Source organism: Dermacentor andersoni, chromosome 11, assembly GCF_023375885.2.
Source record: "Dermacentor andersoni chromosome 11, qqDerAnde1_hic_scaffold, whole genome shotgun sequence".
Classification (NCBI taxonomy): domain Eukaryota; kingdom Metazoa; phylum Arthropoda; class Arachnida; order Ixodida; family Ixodidae; genus Dermacentor; species Dermacentor andersoni.
This window is the reverse complement of record NC_092824.1, coordinates 89,103,855-89,118,390: the sequence shown is the minus strand read 5'-3', so window position 1 is coordinate 89,118,390 and position 14,536 is coordinate 89,103,855. Positions and strand designations below refer to the sequence as shown.

General features: G+C 43.9%; 2 protein-coding genes across 4 annotated transcripts in view; both read right to left on the bottom strand.

Annotated features, from left to right (window-relative positions):
* The window catches only part of Gen (XPG-like endonuclease), a 30,926-nt gene extending 17,586 nt beyond the window's left edge, over positions 1 to 13,340 (bottom strand). Inside the window, exons 1-5 of one of the 3 annotated variants that reach the window (XM_050168166.3) lie at positions 12,285 to 13,340; positions 7,259 to 7,451; positions 4,124 to 4,213; positions 2,484 to 2,570; positions 673 to 854 (exon numbers count right to left, since the gene is read on the bottom strand). In XM_050168166.3, coding sequence (XP_050024123.1) covers positions 673 to 854; positions 2,484 to 2,570; positions 4,124 to 4,213; positions 7,259 to 7,451; positions 12,285 to 12,436 — 704 coding nt within the window. In that variant the 5' untranslated portion in view covers positions 12,437 to 13,340. The remainder of the gene's footprint in view (positions 1 to 672; positions 855 to 2,483; positions 2,571 to 4,123; positions 4,214 to 7,258; positions 7,452 to 12,284) is intronic. The other 2 variants (XM_055064459.2, XM_055064458.2) reach the window with 2 other exon arrangements.
* LOC126517878 (RING finger protein 37) lies at positions 9,896 to 12,236 on the bottom strand. The gene has a single exon (XM_050167690.3). It carries the CDS (start codon positions 12,078 to 12,080, stop codon positions 10,236 to 10,238), a length of 1,845 nt encoding a protein of 614 aa, XP_050023647.1. The 5' UTR covers positions 12,081 to 12,236; the 3' UTR covers positions 9,896 to 10,235.
* Positions 13,341 to 14,536: the final 1,196 nt, after the last annotated feature.

Below are 14,536 nucleotides of genomic sequence, written 5' to 3'. Positions count from 1 at the left end.
TCTTCACTACTATCCTAATACGGCACGTTTCCGCTAAGGGTGGGCGAATATCTTAGCTGTGTTACAAGCGTCGGCGTATGAATAGGGTACACTTTTAACGTATCAGAGTAAACGTGGCTACTATCATTGCCGCGCGCGATTTGTTGCGTGCTCACGAGTGCAAAAGCAGATGAAAAGAATCGAAATGCGCCTTTATCGTTTTTGTTGACATCAACCATTATAAAGCCAACCCATAATAAAGGCGATTTTGGTTGTACCTCATTTTGTCATGGAAGTGCGGAAAGTGATGAAAGTAATGAAATGAGGCATCTACTTAAGAATGTTTGGTGCGTGCAGGCCGCTTGGCTTGTCTTGAAGAGTCGTTCGCGTAGCATTCGACAGATGGTAAGCGCGATCATTATTAGCTAGAATTAGCACACGACATATCGCTGCGGCAAGTTCGGGGTGCGATCATTACGCGAGTGCGATCATTATGCGAGTGCGATCATTATGCGAGTAAATACGGTAAGTCACTGCAGACATGTCTTAGTGGTTCAGGTTAAGCCTGGTGGTGGCTGTACCACGTCAATCCTTACTAACTTAGCATAAGTCCCATAATAATTTTTCAAAAAGTCTAAACCCCTTCGACCAATAGAACTTGATTCCAGAGTGGTCCAGATTTCAGATTCTCACCTTTCAAGGGAGTCAGTATCTCCAAATTTGTCTAGCAATTTTAGCCCTGTCTCCTTTCCAACGCTGTGGACTCCAGCAAAGTAGTCGCAACCAACAAGCACAGCCAATGCCACAAGCTTCCTACGATCCAGGCCGAGCTTTTTCTCAATGTCTTCGATTTTGTAGGACAGGACATGGGGGTCCTGAAATTTTTTCACAAAGAAGTAGTACAGTGTTAGCTAGTGAGATGCTGCAGAGAGAGAGAGAGAGAGGAATGTAGGAAGGCAGGATGTTAACCAGTCATGAGTCTAGTTGGCTGCAGAGATTTAGCACGCAGATTGTAAGACAAATCCCCTGATTTCAATCAAACTCATGATATCAACAATTAGCCATTTGTCAGACAAAGGCACAACAGAGATGTTAGGACGATGCAATTAGTGCTTTGTACTGCACTTTTGCATAGTTTCTACTGTTTGTGCCAACCTCAATGTACAGTCTCATCCAAGAGTCAACAAGCTATTGGAAACAGTCCCTTTACACTTACGAAACTGTGCTGAAACAATTACATATATCTGTGAGCTTCCAGATGCATAAAAAATGTGGGATTCTCTTGAGCTTTGCAAAATGTGCAAACATTTAATGCAAGGTATGCTGCATGCCTAGGGCACCTTATGCTTCTCATGTCGCATGCAACTAACTACACCAGTGCTCAAGCAACAGTAGCACTTGAAAATAAAATGGACTATGGCAACCAACAATGATCTCTATTTTCTCTATTTTGTTTCTATTTCCATTATGTTTCTCTATTTTTTTTTCATTGTTTATTTTCTTCTTGCGGTTCCTTTCCTTGATTTGTTTTGTATGTATCACTTACATAGAAGCATACAATGAAATGTGATGACACAAGATAAGAGCAAGTGAAGATTGACAGAAGATGCTTGCATCCTGCAGTGGACACAAAATAGGCTGATGATCATCATCATCACCTACAGTCGTCATTCTTCAAGCTGTTTCAGTGTTCTCTTTTCCCAGCTACACCTTTGCACGCTAGACATCAAAGCCCTGTTATGAGGTCATCCCATCCCACTCTTCCCACATGCATTTCCACACCTGCCAGCCTGCCAACTTTAGGTAAGAATCCCACAGACAGAAATTGAAAAGGGGGTGGGAGAGTACCATGTAGCGTCCTTCTTGGGATATATACACAGTTGCTTAATGCTTATTTATCACTAGACGCAGCACACAAGCGGCAGCAAACTTGGAGCAGTGCCGACTGACAAGCAACAGAATGTTTTTAGATTACAGTGACTTTTTCAAAGAGTGCACCGCAGCCAATTCCACCTGGTTCAGGAAATTCTCAATAAACTTGCTAGAAGCAAGCACTCTCTGGTTTATATGGCGTCTTGCACTTCCACAAGAAGACAGTGCAGCTATCATTACAATTTATTTCTTCCATGCCTTATTTTGCTCTTTGCATGTCCCCGTTTACCAACCCCTTTGAAACATTTTCATCTACAGAATTTATTTTTTGTAAAGCTTCACTCAACATTCGTACAAAAAATTTGCAAGCCTTACGAAAAATTCTGGAAAATTGGCAGGTATGCATTTCCATGGTGAGTTTCCTCCACATCGGTACCGCCTTTTATGCATCGACTCCCATCTCTCCTCTGGCATAGCGCTGCACCAAGCTCAGAACGTTTTCGCTTCGTACTCTCTCATTAGCATTTAGTGCAATGCGACAGAGTGCTGTGGCCAGCTCACGAGTGTGCTTGATAACCAGGTATTGCTACAAATGTTGTCTGCTCCCATTTCAGTCTACAGCACAAAGGTACCTTGTCCTCAATGGAAAGTTTCCGGTAGACCGTCTTGGCACCATAGAGAAACGCATCACCGTCTTGTGTGATGCAGCCGTCCACCATCTGCCAAAGACGGAAAACGTTAGCTAAGTAGCAAACGTGACACCATGCAATGTGTTCATGATGGGCAGCTCGCAAGGAGACAAATGCAAGATCATAAAAACACAGGACAAGTGCTGCTCTGCTGTCATAAATGTGCCTCTGATGACATAACCATGTTTATCAAGCATTTCCCTCATTCTTTAAAGCAAAGTTTTTTTTGTGAACCTTCCATAACTTTATTGGCTGTGGCAGCTGGGTGCTGCTGCTGCCCGATCAAATAGCTCACTTAAAGAAAGAAATTGAATTACATGCCCGGTGGCGGGATCGAACCTCGGTTCTCGAGCATGGAAGCCTGCTGCTCTAACCATTCAGCTCTGATCGCATGTATGCTTCTATTGTGCCACTGCCAACTAGCTCCTCGAGGGGACTGCCGCGTGTGTCACATTTCATAGCACAAGAGTGCCAATTTCCTTTACGTCAAAAATTCAGGAATTAAATGGGCAAATTTATAGCATTTTATTAACCGCTTCACAAAAGCTGCGCTTCGCATAGATTCCAAGTTGTGCATTCGAACTGCATAATTTGTCTTTATGCACACTGTTCGTCACGAATACCTTCCAACTCACCCAGTCTGCAAACTTGTTACACTAGGTGCCAGCTCGAAACAGTACAACAAGTTAGGTAAGGGATATGGGAAAGAACCTTCGTTGGCATGCAGGTGAAAGCACACATACCCACTCCAGATTTTAAAATAAAAAAATGCGTAAGAGTTCAAATATTTTGTTACATAGGTGTGCCACCTGCAATTAAAGGGTCCATCCTGCAACTGAGTATAAGGACTTGCTCTGCAACATCTAACTTGGCACAGGATCCCTAGAATGTAAAGTTTCTCAGCCTTGCTACAGTTCCCACATTCCAAAAACGTTTGTGCACATCTTCACATGCAAATGCTTCATTCCTTTTTCCAGCAACCCCACAGACATTACAGGTACCCTGTAAAGACTTTTGATATCACTGTTCTCATATACAAGAGAGACAACCATCCTATAGATGAGCTACACATTCCACGTGCAAAATTACAACACCTTTCTCTCTCTCTCTCCATGATATGGAAAGTAACATATAGTAGTGTGCACAGTGGAATTCATGCAATTCAAAGACCAGCTTCAACTAGTACCACTTTCCTGCATCTATTGACTAATGAACGCAAGAGCTTCTAATAGTGAACCACTTGGGTTTGTGTTACATATGCACAACGCACTGACAGAAGGCAATATGACAGATATTATGACTAAATGTTATAAAGAAAGCAGGAATTGAGACTACAACACTGAACTATGTTCACTACATTGCGGCGCCTTTTTGGCGACTCCACTCACCATACCCAAGTCTGCCGATTTCTTGTGCCACCATGTTGCAATCTCTTTAAATGTGATTCAGCATGAATGTGTGTTTGGTAAATCACTGGCAAGCTTTTACCCTGGCAAATGCTTATGACTGCAGCTTACTGCCAGATACATCCCTCTGAAGTCAAGGGCAGAAGAAGAAAAGAAAACGAACTAATGATGACTCACCCCATTCTTGTCAAGAAAAGCGCACGTGCCCTCTGCTTCACCTGTGCTCTGCACATAGGGGAGGCCCAGGACGTCAAGCAGCTCTCTGCACTAAAATCACAGCAAAGCAAATATCATAGAGCTCTAAGTCATTGCAAGTGCAAAGAAAAAAAAAAAAAAAAGACTGCCCCCACTACATTCGTTGATGGCTCTCCACATAAAGGACAACAACAGGCCCAGACAACTTGACTCTACACCATAATGAAAGACTAGAACAGTGATGATTTCGACTAGAGTAATTTAGAAATAAAGCTTCTTTACTTTATTTGCTCATAGTTGCAACAAGAAAGATTCATCGATAACTTCGGATATGGCAGCTATAGCATTGAGACACCAAGTTACAGGGCACATGAAGCAGCTCAAGATGTCCAAGATAGATTATGTAACAAAATACGGAAATGATTATAATTATTTTTTCTTATTGCTTTGGGCTGGCTCCTTCCAACAAGGCCATTTCTAAAAGATAGCTCATTTCCTCAGTACTATATTTGTAATCACGGCTAAGCAATATGTCAGCCTTATGCTTGCAACCCATTTTACTAGAACATACAGCGTGTGCATTTAACAGTCCCAACTAACCCTTGGCAACGTCACCTGTGGTTGCACAAAGCAAGCCCCACATTCTCATAATGGACCGTCCATCTATGGCACCAGTCTTAGCAACTCCCCATTTCGTTATTTAAACAGCAGGAAGGTCGAGTACCAGGCAAGGCTTGGGAACAGAGAAAGAGAGAGAATAATATAAATGAATTATGGCTTGAGGCCTATTTGGGCCAGTGGCCAAGAGGAAGGGCAATTGCACTAAGTATGGCTCACTATGAAAGTTTTACATGTGAAATGCCAGACTGAGTTTAGTGTCTCTTAAAGTTAGAAAAAGCAATGGGTTTCTAGTGGTGGTGTACTTGAACTGGGTACTTAGCACATAGAACTTAGGTCATCTGCCTGTTTCGTCAGGGCACTCTGGACATATCTTGATGTCCTTAAAGAGTAAATAAATAAATAAATAAATAGAATGCCTGCTTTTCACACTTCTGTAGCCCCTAACCCTAATTTCCCAGGATCTTGTTCCCTCAATTCCTAGATCTGTGCATGCTGGGTTTGCTTCTCCCTTGCTCAACCGTTTCCGCAGTGGTGGCACACTAACACCCGTAAGTGGGTTCTGTTCCACGTGCAAATGTCATGCTGATCTCAACCACCTGTGTTGGGAGTGTCACCTCTACACCCCACCGAGGCTTTGTGCCTTGGCCACCTTACAGCGGGGACCCTGGCCTTCTTCTCTCCGGACTTGGGCTTGCCCGGATACCACGTCTCCGGACCATGCCACCAAGCTCTGGCGAGCACTGCTGTTGTTCCTCCAGGACCCGGTGGCACCACCGGTCGGCGATCGGCTCCGCAACAACCACAAGTGCCATGCAGCCCCCACTTAGCTGCCTCCAGGACGTTCTTTAATAAAACAGAGGCAGCCTCACCCTTCCCCTTTTGCAATAATACCCCTCCCTTTCCACCGCAGCGTCTTCCGCACATTTTAATGTGGAATAAACTTGGTTTATCGTTCATGTTTTCTCACTCCCTCTTTCTATTCCCTTTCCCTTACCCCAATGAAGGATAGCAAACTGCATGCTCATTTGGTTGACCTCCCTGCATTTCCTCTGCTTGCTTTATCTTTTGTTCATTACACAAATTTTTCTTCTAGCTGCTGCATTGCTGTTTTGCTCTAATGATGCCAATTGCATGAGTTCTTGCACATAAGCAATTGACTGAATGTGCATGCACTTTGTGATTATGCCCCGCACAAACCTTTCTTTTTTTTCTCTTGTAAAGGTCATAAACTTGACCGTGTACAGTGGAGATGACACAACATCACCTATTTTATTCGTCCATATTCTTCTTGTACACCAACTCAATAAGCCAGCTTACATTTAGGGAACACCACAGACTGGTAGAAAAAGTTGCCAATAGGCGGCACGACAGCTTCTTAGAAGCACAAGAAGCAGGCAGTGCAAAGGTAACATACAAATGCCATATACAGGTCTAGTAGTATAAAATGATCTCTTGCTGTTTCATCCACGTTTCGTACAGAATGACCTCATATGAAGCGAAGCACCCAACTGGTATTGCAGCAACAATTACTACACAGAGTGGCACAACCTCAGACCTCGCTTGCTCATGGTAACCAACTCTCCTGTAGAAAAATCTGTCCCTTCGCACTTTGACTTCAGCACAAAAACAAGGGCAGGTTTCAGCCTTGTGCGCAAATCAGGCATTGCCTTCTATGCTGGTTGGCCCCCTGCAATCAGCGGATGCAGCAAAAGGTGCTGGAACATATACTGTTAGTAAAATGAAAAGCATGCCTAATTTAATTCATACTAATCCAATATGTTTGTTCACTACTGGCCTCACTATGCTCAAATGATCATTTATTTCTGCCTACATGCGTGTACTTTATCTCTGCCTACATGCAAAAATAAACTTTTCTTTTTTTTACCGAAGTTTGGTGCAAAAAAATGTCCTCATGTGAAACCATGCTTTTGCAGGTAACGTTTACTTTCAGAGAACACTGACATGCTTTCAAAGGCTCATGAGGTTTAGCCATACTCTGCACAAGTGCATAAAACTTCCTGAGTTGTTCAGCAAGATAAATAAAATTTTGCTTTGATTGTCATCTTCTCATTAGTGCAATGTGATGAGTAAATCAAGGAGATCATTAATGTCAGACCTGTATAAAAGCGTCATCAAGACAGCCAGCCCTAGTGCCACATGTATAGAACGAGGACGGGAGGTTAGTTTTTGTTTTTATTGTCCTTTTCTCTAGACTCTTTTCCTGCCTTGCACCTGCCACAGTGGCCTTATACAAGTGGGCAAAAGGGCTTGGGTTCGATTCCTAGCTGCCGAGGCCACATTTCTACGGGGGACGGAATGCAAAAATGTTTGTGTACTTGTATTCCGGTGCACATTAGAGAACCCCACGCATTCAAAATTAAACCTGAGCCCCCTCTGCAACTACCCTAATAGCCCATCTGTTGCCTTGGGATGTTAAGTGCTGTAATTTACTTTTCATTCCAATTCTTTCCTGCCCTGCACCTTCTGGTTACTTGCCTGACTTGACATGGCTTGGAGTGCAGGACGACGCCTTGTGAGCATTCCGCCGCTGAACTTCGAACCTTCACCGCCGCGTGCTTGGTTCCTCTGCGACAGCGTTTCCTCCTTCACTTCTGGAGCCGTACCCTCGAGCACAAATACCAGCTTGATCCCATAGCCGAGTAGTTTGTTGCAACGAAAGAATAGGTTCCTTCATGCGACAAGGAAACATAGCAGGCACCGTTGAACAAGCCGAAGGCATAGCGATGTAGGGTTCGGGTACCATAACCATAGAACTGAGCGTTGGAACTGGGTACCTGAACCAATTTAACAGCAGAGAAGGCAGCAGGGTTGGTGCTGCATTTAAGTTGGCTACTCCGCACAGGGGAGGAGGGAATAAGAGCAAAAGAACACATCTATTAAGTATGTGATGCAATGGCCTTCCTAAATATGCATGTTTAGGTCTGTAGAATGCAAGGTATTGGAACAGCATGAACCAAGCTAGTTGGTATAGATTCATTTTAGAAAAAAAATGTAAAATGGATAACAAGACACAGAAGAACGACACGACACACCAACCAAGCATGTGTCCTGTTTCTTTACTTTGTCATCAATTCCATGCTTATTTTCCAGAATGGGTGGAAGAAAATTCCCCAAACACTCTAGTCATCTCTTTTTTAGTTGGCCATGAGCCCCAATATGGCCGCTTGCCAATGCTTTCTAGGAAATGAGGTAGTGTCTGTCACTCCCGGGCATATGCCAAGTACGCCACACATGTTCCAGATTTCTTAGATGCCTGGCACTAATGCACTTTACATGATTCCATGATTGAAGCAGCATTTCATTCCCCAAGGCCTCACATAAACTTAGCTCTGACAGGCTTGAGTGCCTGAAAGTGTGGCGGCATTAAGAGTGAAGAAGTATTCGCTGCAGGTAATTGTATTCCTGTGCGTCTGGTGACATTTTGGTGAAATTTCTGGCCTGGTACTTTTGCAACATTATTTCTGACATTCAGCAAATTGTAGGATTTTCAAGGTAAGCATCCAAGCCATTATGTGCCAAGCTATACAAAAAACTGAGCAAAAACAATGTGAAATTGTGTTATGTTAGATAGGAAGGATTATACTATTTAGTGCTCCATTGTTACTTTGATGCGATATACTTGCCGGCAAAGGAAGAGACAAGGACAAGGATGCTTGTGTGCATCATCCTCTTGTCCTTGTATCGCATCGCATTAAATGGACAATGATCAGACAATAACAAAATTCAACATGTCTGGCCACTTTACAGCACAATAATTTTGCATCTAAAGGTTTGAGTGCTCATCAAGTGGCAATGGTCACAGTATAATAACTTAGCACCTAATGGCTTAATACTTATTAAGTGGCCACTACCACACCTATGACAGCTTGAGTCACTATGCTGCGATATGTAGAGCAGTGTTCAGTAATGGAGCATTTGCAGTAACGTGTGCTGCCCTGCTAGGTCTACAGATAGGTTAAATACAAGATGTTGCCAAGCATTCGTTGTATTACATTTTGCCAGCAACCAATTTCACCTAAATTTAACCATACTGTCATTGTTACTGAATTACCAGTGTAGAACAGTGCCAACAAGAAGCAATGCCCACACTGCTCCATCCAATCACCCTGCTATGCTTCACTGTGCGTATGGCTTCAGGTATCAGTCTGCCACACTAACACAGCTTACTCTCGGAAACCATAGTGTGGGCACAGTGGTATTTTTCTCCACCACCAGATAGCACCACTGTCCAATTAGTTAAGAGATCTCTTCTATCTTTGCTCCTGCCAAAAAAAGAAAGAAAATCCTTATTTGTAACGCCATAAAGGGGCCCTGAAACACTTTTTGAACATAGTAAGGAAACATTGCTTATCTGTTAATGAGGCTCCTGTGAGCATGTGAGCGAAATAGTATTGCCCCGCACGCAGCAGGGAATTTACAACCTCGTGTCAAAAGCAGAGAAAAATCGCTTGCTCTCGCTTCTGCAATGTCATCGTGCAGCGTCATCGCAAGCAGCTGGACCCACAACAGAAAGTGGGTGATTTTGTGATCACGAGAACATTCCGAGTAATACAATTATTGCTCATTTGAGTTAAATAAATGAAAAATATGTGTCTGCAATATGAAAAATACAGAAATACATTTCATATTTGCACTGCTGGTCTAAACACAACAGTTGCGTGTTGCTGCATCTGTTGTGCATGGCCTCTAAGATGAAAAGCGTAGCGTAGATACCACGACCCTTACAGGGTGCTGCCATGAGCCATCTTGCTGCCGAGGCATTCAACCTTGCTGCAGGGCCAGTGGGACATTGCACCTTCTTACCATCTCCCCTGTGTAGCTTCCAGCACGCTAGTGGAAATGAGAGAGAAAGCTGTTGATCGGTCCGATAACTACACCTAACTTCACTTGTGCTTGGACGATTCGAAAAAGTTTTGCAGCAGGAGATTCGTGAGGCGACATAACTTAATAATGATGTCATTCGATGATTAGCTAGAAAAGTGTTTAGGCCCCTTTAACAAGTATGAACAACAGCCATTGTGCTCATAAGGGGGCAAAATAGTAAGCACAAGAATTCGAAGGGCATATGCTCTTTCGGACGAAACGGTTTGCATCCGTAGAGATGAACTATCGTCCAGCAACTAGGAAAGTTTATTTACCATGTTCAAAAAGCACTGCAGAGTCCCTATAATATTTGCCTTTAGTGTTGCTTTTAATGAGGGCTCAGAAACATTAGTTGCATTTCAGTGAATCTTATATGTTAGATTGAACAATACATCACAAGTAAACAAAAAAGGCAGTGACAGCCTTCGTTTACAACACAAAGTACAAGACATGACAAGCACCAGGTTTTCACCTTTTCAACACCGACAGAGTTATGATGGCTGCACAATATTCTTAATACAAAAACACAAATTACCAGCTGCTGTAAATGAGCAGGTCATGAAATCCGGAACAAGATATAAATATAGTTTCATTCTCGATTCTGCTCAGAACAGTGCACCCGAACAACTTCAGACGACTGAAACAACTTGCCACAGGTACACTGTCCCTTCCTAACAGTATTCATTAAGCAGCTACGACAAAAGTGGTGACCACATGGTACACGATGTGTCGACTGCGACACCTTACATGCCCAGCACAGGTCACCGTCTGTTTCTTGAACTTTTCGTTTTTGCTGAGCACTGTTCCTTATCCTCTGCAGTGTTTCAGCCAGAGAACTTGACAGGCTGTCAGCAAGGCGCTCCTCGTGTGTTTTGAGATCACATCGTGGTTGCTTGGCCTCGGGAACATTCACTTCTGACTCAAGCTTACGTTTCTCACCTTCTCCCAACTTCTTCTGCTTGGTGCTGCTTGATGATGCATCTGACATGAATGCGGCATGTTGCTTGGTCAACTGTGGTACAGGCATGGCTTTTGGCAATGTGGTGGGTGAAACAGACAATTTTGAAATCGCACCTTTGCGTATCCGATGTCCTTGAAGCACTCTTTGATCCACACTGTCAAAACTAGAATGCGCGTTGACCAAGTTTGAAGTAGAAGAAGTCGCTGCACCCAATTTGCCTGCAAGTCCGGTTATACCAGCTTTTGATCCCTGAGAGTTAAATGCATTAAGATGGCTTGGTCTACGGCAGTTCTGAGATGAGCAAGTTTCATCTTTCGTACTGACGCATGCCGTAGACTCATTCAAAGCCTGACATGATGAGGGACGTTCAGAATGTGATAACGAAATCAGACCAGAGGGCCTTGCACTGATCACTGCCCCAGCCGGGCTTCCTCCCAACGTCCTTGGAATGTTCCCCAGTTGCTCCAAGTTGCGAACCACAAAGTGGTCGATGCGGCTCTTGAGTTCAGGAAGGCTTTTGGGACAATTAATACCCGTCAACGTTATTCCAGTGAAGGGATCTGTTGGCGGTCTACCCCACTTTTCCTCTGTGTCGACATGCTTATCTAACGTCGACTGGTCCACTACTTGGCCACTTGGCAGTACAACTGGTTGCGTCATCAGTTCAAAAGTCAAAGCGTCCTGAAAGTCTGTCGGAATCTGAAACTCGCCGGTAGTAACTTCGCCCTTTTGTTCACACTGGCTCTTCGGTGGTAGTGCACATGACTTCGCCTGCTCCGGAACAGTCGACGCAGAAGATGACGTCTGGTGCAAACGGCGTTGGTCAGTCGCCGAATGTTCATGACTGAAGTTAGGGACGGTTTCGGAACTACTAAGGAATTGGCGAATCAGTTCGTCTTGGGCAGCTAAGCTGCAAAGGGCAGCCATCGGCTGACCCCAGACTTGCAAGGAGCCTAGTCCAATAGAGGCGCTGCCCATAGCGCGGGTCAGTTTCAGCTTTATCCGGCACACGTATTTGCAATAGGCAGTCTTGAGGGTTTCACCCGTTCCATGCGAGTCGTATGCAAACGAAGGCGTTCTGCCATCTCGCATCAGGCTCGCGAATGGCCCTCTTGGAACGTAACACCTGTTGCGCAGTTGAACGACGTCGCCCGTGGCTTCATATTTCTTGCCGACCAGAACAAAGTCGTCCTGTGGCGGCGACGTAGCGCCGACACCGGTGTGCGACACCCAGATCTCGAAGCCGGTCAGTTTGACTGGACCGCGAATTAGACCGACCACTACGCAACTCAGCTCGGTCGGGCAAGGCAGCGTCAGCAGCACGGTGACGGGGGGCTTTATAAAGTACTCGGCCATGAAACCGCAACGACGCCTGTCCGCACTAATAAGATTGCCGACGTCGTAGCCGTCGGCGCATATTTGGTCCGCCTCGATCAACGTGCCCACATTTTTGCTGCAAAAGTCAATGGCCATCACACATTCGGCGTCAGCTCAACTTCTGTGGTCGAACAATCGAACACAACGTGGTGTTGATGACGATTAGAGTAACCCAGTACGAGCAATCAAGAGACTGCCACATGCACAGAGGCAGGCCGAAATACTCGGTACGGGTACGGGTGTACGGGTTGAAGACGTGAACCTCTTGCTACAAGTACGAAACCGAGCACGAGCGCTTACCTAATTACCGGCTGGCGTATCTTGGGACGCATTTGCTCGCTCTCGACGATCCAGCCGCTCAAATCGACGGCCAGTCGTTTGCCCCGAAGATCGTCGAGCTGAACCTTGTGGGCGACGGGCGACAGTACTTCCCACAGGTCCTTGACACCCATGACTCGAAGTCGTAAGCGTCTGTCGCACACAAGAAGCACGACAACGCCCTACTGTTTCAGCAGTCTCGGAGGGTAGTACCGCACGAAGATAAGAAAACAAAACCACGCTGGTTTCACCGCAAAAACTGCGCACGCACACGCAAAGAATAGACGTCCGAGTCTCTCATCTCATCGGTAAGTATGTCAGCAAACTGTACACACTGTGCGGTTAGCAATACCCCGGCTCACTACATAAACGTAAACAATATTTCTACCATATTTATACTAAACTGCCCCTAAGCTGTGGCGTAACAACAAATGCCGCCATTACGTTCAAACGAACGACCGCAGCAGCACTCACGTTTCTTTATTTCCTTATTTCTCCATTTTTTTTTTTCAGCCCGTGTTTGCTTCTAGCATCCAGCAAAACAACTTTGTTTTTTTTTATGCCAGGAAAATAAAGCAGAGCGTATGCGTACCACTTTATTTGTTTTACTTTTATGTGCGGTATTGCGAAGTTGCCGCGAATTTTGAAACTCTGCAAATGAGCTATCACTTCACCTCACGTTTACTAGCCGCTTTCACCAACGTTTATGAATTCTTTAGGATACTTCATAGATACTTTAGAAACTATCTGTAAACGATGGCTTCCACCATGTGGAACACTTTTTAGTATTCTTTTTTGTCTCTCTTCTTGACACTATTGTGCAATATGGCAAGCAAAGGTGACGTTAACTGTTTCAAAGTACTCAAGCAGCACATTTCAAACTTACGAGTAGACTTCACGAAGAACTTGTGAACAGTTTTTTCTAGGTAACATTGATTGTGGCGCGAAATACATTTCGTGAAAGGGGACAGAAATAAGAAGACCCTGAAACGCCATACTACCAACTGTTTAATGACAGCCTCAGAAACGCCTAGAAAAAAAAAACAACTTCCGCGCATGCGCAGAGAGCCAATGTGTGACGTAGGACAACATGGTCATGATAACATATTTTGATGAAACGGTGTTCATCGACTAATGATGTCAGGGAAAAAGCTCTTGCATTACACATAACAATGACGAATTTTTCAGTCACCAAGTGCACTGTGATCTGCTGAGTAGCATATTAAAAAGTGCACAAAATATAAAAAAGCACCAAGTGAAGCATCTAGTGCACACATTTCAGTGGAAAACTAAAGCCATCTGTTAGAAGTGAGCGGTGTAAGAATATTTTTTATCTTTTTTGTTTGTTTGTTTAGACAACGAATTAATTATTAGCGGCAGGAGACATAGAGAAATACATGATATCGTCTACCGATTAAACAATTGATCATATATAATGTTAACTAATTAACATTAACTTAATTAACCATCTAAGGTGCTGTGTGTACGCCAAGAATGTACGTGTTGTGCATCAACATTAAAAGCATTGTTGAAGGTAACGATATTTAAAATGTCTCGCATACATCTTGAAACACTTCTGATTGGGATTGTGCTGCAAGCTTGAATACAGTGTGCAAAATGTAACAGTAAAAAAAAAAAGTAAATCGTTGGGTATTGTTGCTCGGTGCATGTCGTTATGTGCAGTGGGAATTCACTTCTGCCATTCTTTTTCACAACGTGATGCACCAGGCGTAATTTACAAGTGTCTGAATAGGTTGCATTTGATGTTCCCATGGTGAGTTTTCGCATGGCGCCCTCAGATCTGTAAACTTGACAAAAGTCACGAAAGAACTGAACATTATTCATATGTTCTGCAGCTGTACGCTTTTATTATTCTTAATTAGGAGGTAAAAAATATGGTGAAATTAAGTTTTAAAATTAAATCAACAGAATGTATATATATACATTGAAGAGCAATTTCACGAGAGAAACGTATGTACGTGCGAGTGTGGCCTAACATGAACAACAACAAGAAGAAAAAAAAGCGATCTTGGTCTAATGACTATGGAGCCTTGGGCTTCTGTGCTGGAAAACAGAGATTCGATCCCGCCATCGGTCCCGCATGTTTTTCTGTAAAACGCGGACTTCCCCCCACTTTGGCTATGTATCTAACAGAAATATGTCGAGGTTTGCTTGATATATCACAATTTGCACGAAATCACTAGTCTGTTGAGATAAACGAAATTGGGCAAGGT